The 19,083-nt window shown below is 41.0% G+C and overlaps 1 protein-coding gene across 2 annotated transcripts in view; it reads right to left on the bottom strand.

The window, feature by feature from the left end:
* Window positions 1-147: 147 nt before the first annotated feature.
* The window catches only part of Slc9a6 (solute carrier family 9 member A6), a 60,393-nt gene continuing 41,457 nt past the window's right edge, over window positions 148-19,083 (bottom strand). Inside the window, exons 12-17 of one of the 2 annotated variants that reach the window (XM_059250078.1) lie at window positions 17,814-17,967; window positions 13,213-13,302; window positions 12,094-12,124; window positions 8,767-8,846; window positions 5,533-5,638; window positions 148-2,766 (exon numbers count right to left, since the gene is read on the bottom strand). In XM_059250078.1, the coding sequence (XP_059106061.1) occupies window positions 2,494-2,766; window positions 5,533-5,638; window positions 8,767-8,846; window positions 12,094-12,124; window positions 13,213-13,302; window positions 17,814-17,967 (734 nt within the window). In that variant the 3' untranslated portion in view covers window positions 148-2,493. The remainder of the gene's footprint in view (window positions 2,767-5,532; window positions 5,639-8,766; window positions 8,847-12,093; window positions 12,125-13,212; window positions 13,303-17,813; window positions 17,968-19,083) is intronic. The other variant, XM_059250077.1, reaches the window with a different exon arrangement.

Here is a 19,083-nt window from a genome sequence, read left to right as displayed (position 1 = left end):
CACCTCATAAGTTAAGTACTGTCAAGTTTCTTTTTAAAACACCAGTCCTCCCCCTTTTTCCAGTATGTATATAGGTAGAAAAATAAATGATGTCAGCATTCTTTATGTCTCTCTAGAATAAGCTGTGACTCAAATAACAGTGAGTAGTTATTTGCAAGGCTATAATTTTTTTAATGACAGATTTTCCTAAAAGAAACCACTATTACATCTTTCCAAGTACTCCAAGGGAAAACAAAAAGCACATAAAGATTAGAAGTCTAGTACTTTAACAGCACACTGCCAAACACAGACTAGGATAAATGCCAAGAGACCTTAAAAAATAACTCTGAAAGATGCAATGTTCAAGTCAATCAAACATGTAGGTTCCACAAACAACAGAAAAACAGGTCCAAGAGAGCAATTCACTCATGCATGATGGTAACTCAGACTGTACTTCATCAAAGTTCATTCAGGTCTTTAATTCCAATAGCTGTCTCAACAGAGATGGTTTTCTCTTTGCATGGGGATGTGTACACAGACGAGAGAGGGAAAAAAATCTTCCAGATGAAGATGTAAGCACAACAGGCCTGGTTCCCCTTTGATAAAGTACTGAAGGCAGATTTAGTGGACTCAAGCATTATCAGTTTCCTTAATGAGAAGTCTTATGCATGCGGAAAGAGACAGGTTACATAATTTGTCATGCTAAGTATTTATAGCCATTTTCATAATGTGAGCTCAGTAACCTGACGGAATAAAAAGAGAGTAGTTAAATTACTATATACCCTTTTACAACTTGAATAACTGTGTGGGTCATTGATGCTGACATTGAAAACCCCCAAATATACATTAAGAAGAAGAAATTATTTAGTGCATGAAGAGCCACACATCATATAAAATGTACACTTCACAGGAGGAGTTCCTGCATAGCAGGAAAGTCACTACCACTACCTAACAAATGGCCATGCCGACAGTCAAGGCTGCCACGAAGGGGACAACATTAGAATTCCCTTAACATCTCAAGGAGTGTTTACAATGGCACAGAACCCTTTGGGAGGGTAAGTGCATGTTTTGTTTGGAAGAGTATTTTTCAGTGGAAAATTTGAACATCACATAAGTAATCAATTTTCTCATTGGGTTAGATTTAAGGCAATTCTCCTCGGACCTGAATCAGAAACAGGTCAGAATCAGCATCAAAAAGTATCCCCTTCCAAGTGTTCAATGTACCTTTAGGTATTTGCAGCACTACAAAATAGAAACCACTCTCATACGATGAGTATGAAGTGAAAAACCATCAAAAAACACCACATGGCAGCTTAGGTGTCTACTAGTAAAAAGGAACACGACAATGAAGACAACTACACCCACTTTACACAAAGCAGAATCCTTTCAAAGACACAGCAGAGCACTGTGTTTCTCTTAACGGCTGCCTTTGGTGCAGTACAGAACAATCACGGGTTCATAAATTAATTTTTAGCATCAACTATCGACTAAAAAGTGACCACTAAACATCGTAAGTTTAAAAATTTTACATTTTGCTCCTGTTTGGCTGCTAAAGAGCAGCGATTTAAATTGATATAAAAACTTCTGATGACAAGGCTTACTATACACACAAAGAACATAATCAAAAATGAAGCAGCAATTACATTTCTTATTTCAACTTATCTGGTATAGAATATTTACATATTTGGGAAGAGAGACCTCCAACACCACCAGCCTATGCCCATGTCCACTTGCTCCAGCGCCCCAAGGCTGTAACAAGTGCCCTGAACTCTATACACCTATACTTTGGCTGAGCCAGCTGGATGCAATTCCTATGGTCTTGGTGTGAAAGAAAAGAAATAAGGTCTTGGAGGTCATTTGTAGCCTTCTTTCTCAGAGCATCAATGTACTGTAGTCAGGAAATCTGTTCTTTCACATCAATGGGGGAAAAACATCCCCCACACTTCAATCCCCAACCTGAATGGGGTGAGATCAAAATGCCATCAGCTCCTTGCACCACAAAGGGCCACCAGAGAAAAGGGAAAGAAAAAAGTCATGACAAAGGCAGCAGCAATCAACAAAAGTTTTCCAACAAAGGAACCTCTCCTTCTTAGGTTCCCCAGGGAATAACAGCTCCCCCTTCTCTCCCTCTTCCCTCCCCTCCCCCGCCACACACAAATTAATTCACATCACAAGAACTTAGTACTCTGGTTAAGTGTCAGATAAATATAAGAGAGGGTCAATCTGTCACTTTTATACTTTAACTGAAACATTAAACTAACAGAACACACAACATTACTGTGAAAATAACTTTCTAAAACAGATCCGGCCAATGTAGTGCAGCCAGCAAAACTTAAGAGGGCAGACTGTTCACAGTCTGCCTTGTACAGGGTATTTGTATTCTTCCTATGCCATATAAATAGCATTTATATAGCTTACACATTCGGAGACATGCACTAGGACTTGTAGGTAGTACACATTTCTTCACAATCACATGTGCAAAGTTTACAAACCATTAAGTGAGTATTAGAACGCTTAGGCTGGACTGTGTCTTGTATCATCTAATGAATTTAGCGCAGGTTCAGAATCATCCATCGGAAGAACCAGGCGTGTTCCACGAATGACTAGTTCGTGGTCCCCAAATGTAAGCTCCCGATCCAAAGCATCTTCAGAATTGTTGCCCATAAATCTCCTTGGGGCACTGGCTGTTGCGGAGTCAGTGTTCACAGTAGAATCCCCATACGTCAAACTGATATCACCATCATTGAGAATAAGATCAGAGTCATCATCTTTCAATTGCTCCTGGTTCTAAATGCAAACAATATAAGGTTTAAGAGTTGTTAAGCAGTGCAAGAAAATCAAAGCCAGGCAAGGTGGTAAGGTAAGCCCAGCTCTTCCTAGAATCATTTCCAGAAGGAGATAATCTGAGCACCTCCTATTAAAAATGCCTCAGTGGTAGCCCACCATACTTGGTATAAAATCTTGAGCCCTAGCCTCGCCTTAACAGACAACGTACTTGTTCCTCTCAGCTTCGTCTCCCATAACCAGCTGCCTCTCCCACTCCAGCAGCCTCTTGCTGTGCAGGACGGACTGCAGAAGTGCCAACTATCCCTCTCTCCAGTCCTTCTCTCACCTCTCACTCATCAGGCATGCTGTCCCTCCTATCCCTTGCAAGTCACTGGTCCCTCATGGCTTTCTCTTGACAGTCTTCTTGGATTTTTCTGCTCTACATTAGGTGTCCATCCTGTGTGCTCCCACAGCATCTGGTCCTTGGCCCTTTGTTTGCAAGTAGCACTCGCTCTTGCACATTATCAGTTTGCCCTCATGGGTCTTAGAGTCTGGGGCCGGGGTTACGATACAACACTAAGTGCTTCTTAGTCCAATCACACAACACATTATGGCATATGGGGACACATGGAAACTCTTGCCACATGGTTGTTTTCCAGGTTCACAAGCTTTTGTTCTAATGGGAAAAAGTTTCCAAAACACTATACCTAATACAGTTCTATAAAATGGGTGAAAGTCAACAATATATAGTTCCATTTGGCAAAGAAAAAAAAAACATGTATGTGGGTAGAGAAATGTCATTCAACATAAGTGCTCCATGATGGGGTTGCTGGTGAATTTTATTTTTGTTTGTGCTTCTGGTATCAAAAATTAACTATTACTAGAAAGTTCCTCAAATGCTCAAAGATTAAAATACAAAAGGCCAATTGAAAAAAAAAAAAACGAGTCCATAGCCACCAATCAGCTGAAATCACTTCCTGTCTAATATTTAACTAGTAACAACAAATCTAGCCAGTGTCTGCCATTTGGTTAAAACAAAGTTTTGTAGCTCCTTTGCATGTCAGTGGGGGCTCTTTAGCACTTCCTGATTAATGTTTTCCTTAAGTTTGAGGTCTGGAAAAAATGTAAAAGGCATATTCTTTTTGATCTAGTAACAGCCCTTTAAAATCAATTCTACATACTTTTAATTTATATCCTTGAACAAATTTATATGTAAAAGTATAATAAATACAGACAGTCACCATAAATGCTGTTTGCAATAGCATAAACAGCACAGGAACACACTCACAGAGAAATGACACCAAGTGCTGAGGAAGGCACACACACACACACACACACACACACACACAGAGAGAGAGAGAGAGGGAGGGAGGGAGGGAGGGAGGGAGGGGGAGGGAGGGAGAGAGAGAGGGAGGGAGGGAGGGAGAGAGAGAGAGACAGAGAGAGAGAGAGAGAGAGAGAGAGAGAGAGAGAGAGAGAGAAAGAGAGAGAGAGAGAGAGGGAGGGAGGGAGAGAGAGGGAGGGAGGGAGTGTGTGAGTGAGTTGTGGACATTTTGGCTGTGGATGATGTACATTATTGGGTCTCTGGAGTCAGAGCCAAGCCTCTTCCTGAAGCAACAAGACTACTATGTAGAGTCATGTGGCACAATGGAAAAGAACAATAATTGTATGCAGAACCTGGGTTACATGGGAGGCAGACAAGGCAGCATGGAGTATTCTCCCCACAGTACTAGCACACTCTGTCAAATGTACAGTGACTGAAAACAAAGCTCCTGGCTGCTACCCTGGCCCAGGTGCCACCTCACACTGCCTGCTGTTCCTTGACCTGCTGTGGAGTCTGCTCTAACAAACTACACAGGAGGACTACACTGCTTCACTACAGTTCCCACTAACTCAGGGTTCTAAACGTCACGTGAAAGCAGCCAAACTGGTGGGCTTGTCATAGAGAAGCACATCCAATGCCATCAAGTGTTTACATTTTAGAATACGGACGAGTTAGCACAACTTTCACTTTCTTCTTGGTTTAATATTTCCCAAACCATCAACCATGATAGTCGATAGGGAAAATCTAGATTCTGTCTAGCTGTGTCTATACCCTCCAGCTATATAGACCAGACATGGATGCATTCCCCTAAAATCCCAAAGTTATAGATGTTAAATCACAGCCCATCTTTTGTATTTAACGGACATCAAAACTGTCCAGCAAAGCACAGTGTGATACGGCATACCATTTCACTCTGATTTCCTTTCTGTTGGAGGAAAAGTTCCATAATATCACATTTTTTTTAGTTGAAATAAATGTCATGAAATCTAAGAAAAATTGTTTGGGAATCCTTTCAACTGAACTGTGATGAGCCTAATGAAGACATGGAAACATCTCACTGCTGAAGTCAGGCCCCATACTGCAAATAAATTAAAGCTGGCATGGAAATAGAATAACATACTAAAATTATCTGCTGTAAGATAAGGAATTAGTCTATTTTCAAAGGGTGTTAGCTCTATTTACACATTTCAGTATATTTTCTACTTGAACAAAATATGCTTAAATTCCCTCTCATAGATTGTATGCCTCAAAGACCAAGAAATTCAAACCAAAATAATACCAGAAGTCTAACCCATAGAACAGCTAAATTGAAGTTGCTAAAGAACTAAATTAGTGCATAAAATCCACTTACTCTGGAGGAAGGTAGTGCATGCCTGTAATACCAGTTTGAGGCCAGCCTGGGCTATACAGCAAGAACCTGCCTCAAGACAACAGCAGTAAGTAAATAAACAAATGCCACTTACTTCATATGCTTGAGGGCTGGTGAGGCACCTGGCGATGGGCCCACAGCAGGCTGGGAGTGTGGTAGTAAGAGGAGGCCCACTGTGCGTCAGCAGGGGCTTCAGGTAGCTGTGCACGCAAGGTTAAGGAAGGGATGTACTCATTTCTGTACATATTTAAGAGAATAGTGAACTTGTGATCACAGTGGTGCTGGGGAGCAAACCCAGGGCCTTGCACGTGCTATGCAAGTGCTCTACTTGCTCCTAAATGACACCTCAGCCTCCATCACTTTAAGATGATCACTGCCACAGCAGGCTGACCTCTTCAGAGGCTGGCAAAGGGCTTGACATCTGCAAGCCCATTCACTGCCATATGACAGCAGTGAGTCAGCAAAGGGAGACCTTTTCACTATCCTGATTTCACAGACAGGACCACTGACATACAGAGCGGTCAGGGATCCACTGCAGTCACACAATTAAGGAAATGGGGACATATCTGCCAGCTGATCCTGGTCTGACTTTTACTCGTGAGCCTGTTGAACGACATCCCATTGCTTTTCTGCTTTTAGGGATTGAAGGACCACAAGCTCATCCTGAGTTTGGTAGTGCAGAAACTAAAAAAGAAAGTAAAGAATGATGTTCACAGGGACGAAGAAATACTGCAGTAGCATACACTAATGAAAATGGCTCTGCTCATTTATTATGGGTTCCAATGGATCCTGAATGCTCTGAGTTGAACTTCTGTATCATGCTGCTTTACTTCCTACAAAGCTCAAAGGAGGTGAAGGAGGAAAGAAAAATGAAATCCCAAGACTTACCAAAAAACAACAACAACAAAACTATGTCTCATGAACTCCTATATCATAGATCCTCATTTTATCAGATTTGGTAATTCATGGTAATTGGAAGAAAAAAGAGGAAAAGACAAGAAAAAGAATGGGGAAATGCCATTGTAAAATGAGAACCTGGGGCATGTAGCTTAGAGATGGAGCACTTGCCAAGCATGTTTAAGGCCCTGGGGTCAATCTCCAGAACACACAAGAGTTATTAGCTCTACATAGTGGTGCATACCGTGATCCCAATGTTTGGAAGGCTCAAGTGGGACGAGTGTGAATTCAAGGGCACACTACACAGCAAATTCACCTCAAAAACAATTTTAAAGGCAAAATTTTGAGGCTAGCAAGATGGCTCAGAGGGTGAAGGCACTTGCCAACAAGTCTGACAACCTGAGTTCCACCCCTAGTATCCACACGGTAGCAGAGAACTGACTCCTGCAGTTTGTCCCCTGATCTCCGTAGCATATTCCTCCCAACACACACACACACACACACACACACACACACACACACACACACACACACACACACATAAATAAATCTTTAAAAGACAACATTCATACATGTCTATATTAATAAATTCTATGTAAAGATTAAAGCTCTCTCTATAAACACACTCTGTCTACACAAAGCCACTATAAACAGAAATGATAAATTCTCAGAATGCTGATATAAAAAATGAGCAAGGCTCTGTCTAGTAGTACTGAATAGGGATTTGTTATATCAATTACCAAACAATGTGCCAAAAGAAAATTCTAAAGATTTCTGTGCCTATTAGAGAAATAAAGAAAAGGCTGGGCATGGGGAAACATGCCTGTATGCCCAGCACTCAGAGGGCAGACACAGAAGGATCATAAGTTTGAGGCTAGTCTGGGATAACTAGGGAGGCTTTGTCAACAACAATAAAAGCAGGACTGAGGCAGACTGCTTCTCTAGTATGCACAATGCCCTAGATTTGAACTCCAGCTCACAGAACATGGTTACCATAGCCTTCTGGATAAATGACACAGATGTCAGTAAAGAGCAAAGACACAAAAAGAATAAATATGATCTATTGAAGTGACAATCATAATCAGGCATACCGAATTCATGCTGGTGGCACTCAGAATCAGTTACTCCTCTGTGGGGCATGTTAGGGAAGAGAACACAGGGCACCTTCTACTGAGCTATAAATACACAAATATTTATATGGACAGTAAGTACACAGGGATAAATGGTCAAAATTCATTAAGCTGTATTCTTAATATTCACATATGTTATATGTCATTGTATTTAAATTATAACTCTATGGTAACAATCTGGCTAAACAGAGGAGCTGAAATCTAGACTGATGAATAATTAATTCTACCAGGGCTCTGGGCATTAAAATGACTAGAGTTTATAGTCTTTGGTGTTTACTCCTACACAATTATATAGGAAAATAAGCTCTTTTTCTAAATTGGAGTCATTTAAATTATTTTGTGAATGTAGAAAATGTACATTTTATTCTAGAAAACTAAAAAATGTTAAATAGGAGGCATGAAAAAGCCTCAAGAGATATGGGAATGGAATATATCCAAGATGCTGGTAATGGAGCCAAAAGTACTGACATAATCTTTAAACAATTTAAAAAACCCAGGCTCTCACTCCCTAATGGGAGCCTTAATGCCACAGATATGCTTGAATTTTTGTATGCGCATGGTAATTTAATTTAAAATACTTGCAAAAAAATGGAGGTGAAAAATCTAGTAAACAGAATATAGTAAGCAGTGGCTTCTAATCATGAGGGCAGGTGTATTTTCCCAAACATACAAAGTTTTATTTTGTTTTTTAAATCACAAAAGCATTCTGAACAGAGAGGATTTGGTCTTTAGAAAGGCCTAGGAAACAAAGATACACTCTCCCCTTACCCAGAGGGGAAGGCGGCTGCTAGAGAAGCGAAGTGTCAAGCACTCTGCATTTCCTTTCAACCTCCCCAAAGACTTCCACCCCAACAAGCACACGGACAAGCAAGGAATACTCTCATAGAATTCTCCAAGTCATCTCAAGGACATCAAATACTAAAGGTTCCTCAATAAATAAATCCATATCTAAACAATTAGCCATGTCATTTAGGCTCTGGGTTCCCTCCATCCAGCCAGTTAGTAGGCTAACTAACCAGTGCCGACTGGTTCCCTGGGTTCCCAAGGAATTCATTGGTGGGAATGGCCTGCTCCACTACACTTATGGAGAGAGGCTGGTTTTATATTCTGCTTCAGCAAGGCAAAACAGCTGTTCTGGGGCTGCAGCTGTAGCTCAGTGGTAAAGTACATGCTTACCATGTACAAGTCGCTGGGTTCATCCCCAGAATTCCCCCAACACACAGACACACTCACATGTGCACACATTCACACATCAAGTTGTTTTATTAAACTGTACTATCATGTTTTATCATTAAGGATACTTATGATCAAAGTTGTACCACATCCGAAAGAGCCAGGCACTCTCTGCTTTGGTAGTTCTCCTTTCATTTTCAGGAACACCCTGCAGACAGATGATACATAAATCAATATCAAAGATGCAGACAGGTTTATTTAGAGTCATTCCTCTGTAGAATCAGAAATAGAGCCTTCATGAAAGATAGTGTCCAACACGGATAACATTAGACGTTCGGTGGCTTATATACTGCCGCTTTGGTATAGGAAACTGAAAGGCTTTTCTAAGCATCTCTATGACTCAGGCAGCTTACTAATTTATGCTTCTATTACCACTTAAAAGTCAATGTGGGGTCAATTAAAGAAAAGAAGGCCATGAATTTGAGAGGGAGAACAAGGAGGGGGTATATGGGAGAAGTTGAAGGGAGGAAAATGAAGTAGGGAAACAATAGAGAATTATATTATAATTTCAAAAATATTATAAAAAATCAATGTGGGGCCTATGGAGATGTCTCTAAGAGAAAAGTACTTGCCATGCGAGCATGAAGACCTAAGTTCAAATCCTCAGAACCCACATGAAGCCAGGCACAGCAACATTTCTCTGTAACTCCAATGCTAATAGAGTGAGATAGGAAGTGAAGACAGGAGAATCTCTGGAAGCTCATAGACCAGCTAGCCTGGTGTACATAGCAATCAACATCAAAGAGATCCTATTCTACTATACCCAAGGCTGCACTCTGACCACCACATGTACTATGGCACGTGCAAACTCATGGGAGTGCACGCACACGCACACACACAAACACATGAACACATACACACAGATTAAAGAAAAGTCAGTAGAGGCTAATTCACCTCCTCAATCTAAAAGATTTGCACTGTCGATGCAGTGGCACTTACAGAAGAAAACATCTCACCCTACATTTGGAGAGCTGTGTCATAGACTTCAAAAATAACTGGTATTTTCAAAGTTGCTACTATGTTCAGAACACGGTGGCAAAATGAAAACAAGGAAATCCTATGGTAGAACTCACTGGCTGGAGGGAGACTAACACAGCAAGCAGGCAGCTTCTGAAATAGCTTACAAAAGTATGCCATGTCTTTATCTGTAATATGGTATGGTCAGTAATTAGACAATTAGGCTAGCTAGCTCTAGTCCTGGCTGACTGACATTAACTAGTTGGGGCAAACCTCCTTCCTTCTCTGAACCTGAATTTCTTCACAATATAACATGCAAGCAATACAGATTCCCCAAGGCCCTTTCCAGAACTAATGTTCCATGGTTCTGTGATTTTCTAAGGACACAGAGTTTAGAGTTTGGGTTTTGTCTCTTTCCTGCCCTCTCAATCTCCAAATAGCTTACTTTGCCCCTCAACATGAATCAACACATACACAAAAAACTATAAAAATATCTGAGAACACTGCATGTGCTCACAAGTACAAAAGAACTTCCGAACTTGCTTTTACATCATTAAGTTTCTCATGCCTTCACTTCTTATTTTCTTGTTTAATTTTTGGTGCTGGGGATGGCCAGGACCTCTTGCAAACTAATTACATATTCTACCAGTGAGCTATACTGCTAGCCCATGGGACTGCCTTATTTTTAAATTTTTGCCTTCACTTTTTAAATTTCATTGTTATTACTACTACTACTTTTCGTATTGTATTATCATTATTATTATTATTACTACTATTATCATTTATTGGGTGTGTTAGAAGTTATTGTCTTCCAGCATGGGTTCCAGGGATTGAACTCAGGACGTCAGACTTGCTCAGCATGCACTTTTACTCATTGAGCCATCTCGTTGGCCCTGCCTTCACTTCTTGTAAAACATCATGTACAGACCTTACCATATAACTACTGCACACCCCTAAGCTCCCTACTGACTCGAATGTTCCTTGAGCCTCATAATGGACTGAGTAAACAATGCAACTGAGATGTCCATGGAGTTTCTAATTTCTTAATTGTACTGATTTTCATCTGTGTGTGTGTGTGTGTGTGTGTGTGTGTGCGCGTGCCACAGATGCAGGCGTCAGTTTGACAACAACTCTGTAGAATCACTTCTTATATTCCATCCTTTTACTAGGGTTCCAGGGATCAGACTCAGGTTGTCAGGCTTTGCCAGCAAGCGCTTTTACCCACTGGGCTATCTTGCTAATATCTGTCCAAAGGGTTCTGAAAGCAATGGAAAAGTATTTCTTTCTGTCTGCCACAACTGATAGTCACCTATCTGGCTCTTTCCCTTATTTCTCCTCTGTGGGGACAGGGGGAACGGGGCTGGTGGAAACATACTTGACTCAGGAGCTGTGTAAATGTAATGTTTTATCACTACTGAGATGTAAGCACCCCTTGGATCTATCCCAGAAGCTTGGCTGGATGAAAAAGTATATAATCTGGTTCGTCCGAGGAATTCTACTTTAAGATTCTGACCACAAAATGGGCAAGTACTTACTATATCATATGCATACACACACACATAGTCATCGCTCAAAATTAGCACTTGGGAAATGAATTGAGTAAATGCTTTCTTTTAAAGCACACCCTGCAGAAAAAATACACCACGGCTTGTTTCAGAAAACAATGGGAATTATGTTTCAAAAGATATTTTCTATCTTCAAAAACCTCACTTGTGATTTCTCATCTAAAGGGTAATATATAACAGAGAATCACTTATTCAGTGTTGCTCAGAAACCATTAAAAAGAGGGTGGAAAATACCAGAAAAGGGTGGTCAGTCTCACGAGGGCAGACAGTTCTGCTGTGCTCAGTCCACAAGTCTGGAGATCATAGGGGCAGCCGAGAAACTGACACACGGAAGGAAGGAAGGAAGGAAGGGAGGGAGGGAGGGCGGGAGGGAGGGAGGGGGGGAGGGAGGAGCTGTGCTGGAAAGGCTGGGGCTTAGGTTAAGAGAGTGTAACCCCCCAAATATGCAGGGGGACCAGCTGGACACTCAGAAGATTCTAGGCAGTTCTCAAGGGCAGCTGCTGCTCATCCAATTGGAAAGTTGCACAGGAACTCCAGGCAGCTGGAGTGGGGCTGACACCAGGGACAAGCCTTCGTGCGCAACCCGAGTGGAAAAAGGCTGCCTGCGCCAGAGCCCTCGCTTCAATGCCCAGGAGCACTTAGAGCCTACTCTCCTCGGTGGGAAAACCCCGGGACAGCCACAGACAGGAAAGCTGTCACCCTTGATAGCCACTTGCTGCCTAAACTATGGTTCTGTTTCATGGAGCAGGGAGAAAAGCCAGAAATGTCAGTTAAAAGCAGAGGCAAACAAAACAGTATCTACAAAGTGGCATGAAGTCTAAGAGAGACTGAACACTGGACAGAAATGCCAGGACAACACAAGCACATATTTACCAAATGGTCTTGGTCTGAATCAACACCAACCCTAAAGGAAAAACACAAAGAGCAAATGAGATTTTGGAAGCCAATAGAAGGTCTACTCATATTGTCAACTATTTTTCTCAACACAGAAGCTCCGGAATGGTTCATGTGCCCTCTTCTCTACAGGCTGGGGTGGACATTTCTGGCACCTGTCCCTTTCTTTAGCAACAGCCTTGGGTCTAAGGCAAGCAGGGCAAATGTTCTATTCCTAAAACCCCACTTACCAGTTTCAGTAAAATAGCATTTCTTCTCTGAATGTTAGTCCACTCTAAGCGGTGAGGGAGAGAAACTGCCTAGTGAGAATGATTAGAACGTTTCAAAAGCAAAGCTGGACCACTGCTCTCATGGAAGCATTGTGAAGATGACAGAAGGGCGTGCAGTTGCAGGGGACTGCAGGGTAATGGATGGACATCAGCCTTGGTTCTTGGTAAGTCTTGTGTACCTACATCAAATTCCTTCTTCGGGCATCCCAGGGAACCACTTCATTAACCAGTTCTGGGTCTCCTCTCTAGTCTCGGAACTTGCCAACTCTGCTCTTTCTCCTGCCCTGCCTGTCAGGTCTCCTCTCCTTGCCATCCCTGCTGTTCCAGCCCTCATTCTGACTCATGGGTTCTGTCGAGTAAGCCTTTCCAGCTGCCAGGCTCTCCCCGAGAGTTAACTCTGGAGAGCAAGGAACTCTCTAGGTCACTGCTTTCACAGAAGCTTCTGAGAACTGCACACAACCCTGAGGGTCATGTCTAAAGTCCTTTGCAGGACATTCCAATCTCTCTACACACTAGTGGCCACCCTTTACTCCAACCTACCCTGCCTCCCTCACTGCCGGTCATTTTCGTCCATGTGCCCTGTAATACCCTAACCATTCTTCTCCCCAGACCCCTGACAGCTCCAAGAGTCAATGCATTCTTTTTACTCATGCCACTCACTCCCGCTCCCTCGGGTTGCATCTTGTGTCCCCTCAGTTTTCTACTCATTTGTCAAGTGCCAAAGTAGCTGCTCTTTGAGACGTTCACACAGAATCACCTCCCCTTTGTGCTTCTGTAGCACTGAGTTCTTTATTAGAAACACACATCACAGTACAGTATAGTTATTTACCTGTCCGTCTCCCCAAAAAGACTGTGAGCTCCTTGAGGGTAAAGGCCATGTCTCAATTCATCTCTGTATCCCCAGAGTCTAGCATAGTACCTGACATACAATAGGTGCTCAAATGTTTATTGATTCGGTTACCAACCACAGACAGCACAGACAACACAGCAGTACAAGAAGCTGTTAGCAACATCTGCAAAGACAACACTCAAAGGAGGAAAGTGATACAAAACTCTATCCAGAAGGCGAGGGAGTCATGGTCCAAGTATTTGAAAACAGGTGGCAATGGCCAGATTCCAAACTCAAACAAAGGTTCATTTTCACTTTGTTAAAAATGGCCAGACACTGTTTACTAGCTTCCCAGTCACAGTGGACTCTCACCACATTTATGCATCTCAAGTGACATCTAGTGGTCTAGATGATAGAACATTCAAACATTCAAATGGCACATTATCCAGAACCAATGTAATAAACATTTACAGAGCACTTATTATTTGCCAGGCACTGCGCTAGGCACAAGGCATAGACATGAATTAAACACGGTCCCTGTCCTCAAGGAGCTCACAGACTAGTGGGGAAACAGACCCAACTACAGCAGACTCACAGAGTTTGCTGTTGAGGCAGGATGGGTTCAGGACTACCCCAGGATAATTTCTAGCTATGTGAGCTCAATCCGGCTATATGGCCCTAAGGACTGTAATTCTGTCACCCCGAAAATTGGGTTAGTATCACCACAAAGTGTTGCTGCAAGGATTAAATGGGAGAATGTACTGAGACACTTCTAAAGTGCTTGATGCATCACTAGCACTAAGTGGTAGGTAGCTCTTCTAGCAATACAGCATTACAAGGATGAATAGGATAACGGCTGTGACAGACCCAACGCTGCACAGCAACTCCAAGGAAAAGGAATGGGGGAGGGGGAGGAGGAAGGGTGGTTTTGTCAATTCCTAAGAATGAAAGAGAATCCCAGGCCAAGCAAAGGCTCAGAGTCAAAGAAATGCAAAGCGTGTGTGCTGGCTAAACCCTAGGGTGCCAAATGTGACTGTCACAAATTATGTGAAAGGATGCAAGCAGATCAATTCACTGGGGATCCACTGCTCCCAAGACAGAAGACATGATCTTCTTACACTGGAAATGAGATCACGTCACTCCTTGCTTTAATATCCTCACGCTTTCCTCTATATCTTCAAATTCAGTCTTCACTATGTACTACACGACTCTACGACAGGAGGGACAAACTACAACATTCATGCACTCCCAGTAGTAAATAAGGTCTGGAGGGAACACAGCCATACTATGGGACTTCATATCACCCGTGACTGCTTGTGACACCAGATCTGGGTGGCCGAGACAGATCACATGACTGGAGAAGTCTAAACTCTTTGCTTCTGGCCCTTCACAGGTAGTTTTCAGAATTCTGACCCTTTAAGGTCTTGTCCACCTTTTTTTTCTACTTACCATTTGATCACTCTCATCATGTAAGCTTTTCTCTGGGTCAAACAGGCCACATCTGCTCCTGCCTTGGGGCCTTTGCTGCTGGATTGCTCTGTTTGGACTGCTCTTCCTGGTTGTCGTTGAACTGGCAGGGTCTTGCCACTCAGACTGAGCTCAAATATAACCTTTCCAAGAGACCTTCCCTGGCTTCTTCATATTATATATCCCACATTCCCAGTCGCCATCACAGCATCTTAATTTCCATCACATTTAGCATCATCTAAAACTGTCATGCTCATTTATTTATGTACTAGGTTTTGTAAAACCACTTTCCCACCAAATGGGAACAGAGATCTTTTCTATCTTTTTACTGCCACTGTCCTTTTGAATAAGGTGGCTTCATTTAAGCACTACTGACATTTGGGGCCAGATAATTCTTTAATTGCAGGTCTAGATGGTAGCCAATTCTGTACCCTGTAGGATGCTAAACAGGGTGCTGGCCTCTGCCTACTAGATAGCAACAGCAGTCCCTTCCTTCTCCTAGTTGTGACTGTCAAAAATGTCTCCAAATATTGTCAACTATCCCCTGAGGAGATAAAATAATCTGCTAAGAACCAGTGAGTTGGAAGTTGAAACAAGGAGTGTCCACCAAACTGTTAGTGCTCAGTAAATATTTACTGAGTGACTGTGTAAAAGGCACACTTGAAATTTTGTGCAAAGAGCTTTGCAGACACTACTAGCTCACCAAATCCTCACAGTTAATTCCAGGAAACAGGCGCCACGCCACAGATGTAGAAACTGAGGCTCTGAATAGTCAAAGGCCTTGCCCAAAATTAAGAAGGCAAGATCAAGAATGTAAAGGTTAAGCTGGTGTGTACACAAATATTCAACAATCCCAACTCATCAGCAATTTCAAAATTACACCACTAAAAAGCTGGAGGAAGAGAAGAGATGCTTAACATATAGCCTTTGCCTTTCTTCTCAAATATAGGTAGGAAAGAAAAAATAACTTTTTAGGCTTTAAATGCCAATAGAAAAATAAACTAATAATAATTACAGTAATAGTAAATGCCATGAAAATAATGACATTTTCTATTTATGTTAATTATTAAGAATTTACTAATAGTTAAAATAGAGAAAATGGAAAATTTGTGATATAACTATTAAGTAAATGTGATAAATAACATTTTAAGCCAATACATGTTTAGAAAAATTAAAGCAACAATGTGAGTTAAAATATAAAAATTAAGAGTATATGTTTCACAACTATTTGACAGGCTAGTCTTCACCACATTCAATAAACTATCCAGTAAGGACTATAAAACTCTATAGCCTCATTTGAGAGTGGAAGGACACGGGAGGGGTTGGAGGGTACCTGGGAGGGACTGGGGGGAGGAAAGTGATATACTTCTATTTCAATTAAAAACGTATTTAAAAATTAACATAAACCTCTGTTCACAAACAGGCCAAAACACTGCAATAGAACAAGAAACCAAGAAGTAGTCTAACACTACAAGGCAGTGGATATAATTAAGCTTCCAATTGTGCTGCAAAGTAGGCAAGATGGGGCCAGCCAGGGAGCTTTCAAATCCAGTGATGTAAAGAAAACTCAGTATGAGTAGGTGGGACTTTCTTTTCTCTTTTGAGGAGGCTGGTAAAGCATAGGAATTTTGTTTGCTCTGTGTAGAGGGCAGTAAAGGGAACAAAACTGATTCTCCGTTGATGAGTATTAGTTCTTCTAAGCTAGCTCACATTTTGTTTTACTCTCCCAGTTACAAGCTTTTGAGAAAAGAAAGGAGTTTACTTCTTTCAAAATTTACCACACTTATTTCTTGATGCACCTTGTCTGAAGGAACTAAGAACAGAGGCTCTCTGTCTGCCATTTAATTATCTGTATGATATTGAACAATTAGCAACCTTTTAAAGCCTATATTTTTTATAAAACAGATATTATGATTAGATAAACATGTTAAACACACTTAACAAAATGCCTGGCACATAGTAGGTGCTTAATAAATGTTAAGTCCTCTTACAAGTAGTATGTAGGATTATGAGAACATTATTGGATGTATAAAAGCATATGTTGCACTATACTATCTACTATACACAGAAATAGCACAAAAATTAGAAGAAAGGGATTTGAATAGTAAAGAGATAGTAAGACATTAATAACATTCACTGTGTAATTAAGGGCTAGCTTGTCTTTGCAATGTTAAAAGGCATAATAGAAAGTAAAAGAAATAGATGACAGATTCTCTATTAGGTGAAACACTGATTTTCCGAATGAGGCCCATATAGCCTGGAAGCTTGGTAGCTTTTAACATCTATGACGTTTCAGCCAAACACAGAACTACAATCTACAAAGGCTTCAGACACAAGCTGCTGTATCCATGGAAACAAATGCAGAAACTCGAGGTACAAGAGAGCGTTCAAACTGAATACATTAAGCAGTACACACTGAAGACCATGACTACATCACTTTGGCCTTGGTAGGTTTGTTAGGTTAAAAATGGTGCTGATCAGAAAGATGAAAAAGAATGATAATGTCTAGGATTAATTAGAATTGGGGTAAAATGGACTCTCACACACTGCCGATGGATTGAATTTGGTAATCTTATCAAAAACCCTAAACACATGCATATCTTATGGATTAATCAATTCCACTTCTGGAAATACATCCTAGAGAAATAATTGAACAAGAGCAGGGTGGCACATTGGCTTCAGAGCATTCATTTGTTAATACTAACAGCAAAACCCTCAGATGGAAATAGCTACAGCCTAAAAACAATATAAAACTACAACAATAGGGATTTGGTTAAATCGGCCAGGATTCATACAGCTATTCAAATAATATGAAGATATTTACCAGGGCAAATGCCCATGCTGTGATACATTTTCTTCTATTATCACATTTTAAAACCAGTTTAGAAGAGCACTTTAGTGTTGCCCTCTTGCTAAAATGCATAGCAAAGGTCTGGGATGCTAACCTTCAGAGTAGTAATAATGCTTTTCAGTTCTTTTTCTTACAGTTTCTTTTTTCTATATTATGCTATGCACTTTTTAAGAAGGAAAAATGAAAATAGATTTGACAAAGCTTAAAATCGTCTCATGACTAAAAATAAAAGTAAACTGAATTAAAATGGAATATGAAAATGAGGTCCTCAGTTCCTACTTACCTTATATGCAAGCATGACAACATGGCAGTAGTGCCACCACCAAATACCCACACAGTAAAAAATACAATCAGAAGTGTGGTGCTGAACATCATTTGTCGTGCGTAAGTGGCAGTGTCACGAATGGCCAAGGCAAATGCCATTGCACCACGAAGGCCTACAGGGAATAGAAGAGAGATTTCTTCAATAGCTCATCGCCAATGTAGACTATAGAAATAAACTCAGAGATATAAAACATAACCTCCTTGGGCGGTGGTGGCGCACGCCTTTAATCCCAGCACTCGAGAGGCAGAGCCAGGCGGATCTCTGTGAGTTCGAGGCCAGCCTGGTCTACAGAGCGAGATCCAGGACAGGCACCAAAACTACACAGAGAAATCCTGTCTCAAAAAACAAAAAACAAAAAACAAAACAAAACAAAAAATACAAACAAACAAAAAACCCATAACCCCAAAACTTGAGAGCATATAGACAAATATGAAATAAATATTTAGCATACATAAAGAATGACTGATAGAGTTAATATATAATACTGACTTCATTGATTGTCTGATTTTTCAGACAGTGTTTTGCTACTCAAATTCACAATCCTCCTGCATCAGTCACCCAAGTGCTGAGATTACATGTATCTGCTACCACATCCAGCATGATCTCTTAACAATTCTTTAAAACTCAGTAATTTATGTACAGTGAACTCAATTTATAATGTTTTGACAATGCATAAAAGGGTGTGACCACTGCTACAAAAGCAGAGCTAAAATTTAACTCTTCCTGTCTAAATTATTTTGTGCCACCGGTTAGCTCAACCTCCTCCTCATCCTGGCCTGCTCTGCATCACTATTATTGTGTTTTTTAAAAGTATCATATCAATGGAATCATGCATGTAAATTTTGAGACTGGCTTCTTTCATTCAACATAACACTTCGGAGACTCATCCATGCCACTATGTGAATAAAAGTTTGTTCTTTTTATCATTCAGTAATTTTCCACAGCAGAACTTCAACAGGTCCTTCTCTGGCCCATTTGTCCATCAAAAGACAGATACATGCCAGGTCTGGTGGTAAAGGTCAGTAATCCCAGATACACAGGAAGCTGAAGCAGTAGTGTCAGAAATAAATTCAAGGCTTGCTTGAACTATATAGTAACTTCAAAGTCAGTCTGAACAACTTAGACCCCATCTTAAAATGGAGAAAGTTTTCTTAGGGGGAGAGGGTGGGGAGATACAGATATAGATGATATAGATATCTTAATGGTAGAGTGTTTGCTTGGCATGCCT

This window comes from Peromyscus eremicus, chromosome X, assembly GCF_949786415.1.
Source record: "Peromyscus eremicus chromosome X, PerEre_H2_v1, whole genome shotgun sequence".
NCBI lineage: Eukaryota > Metazoa > Chordata > Mammalia > Rodentia > Cricetidae > Peromyscus > Peromyscus eremicus.
The sequence above is the reverse complement of the archived record's forward strand: the minus strand, read 5'-3'. Positions and strand labels throughout refer to the sequence as shown.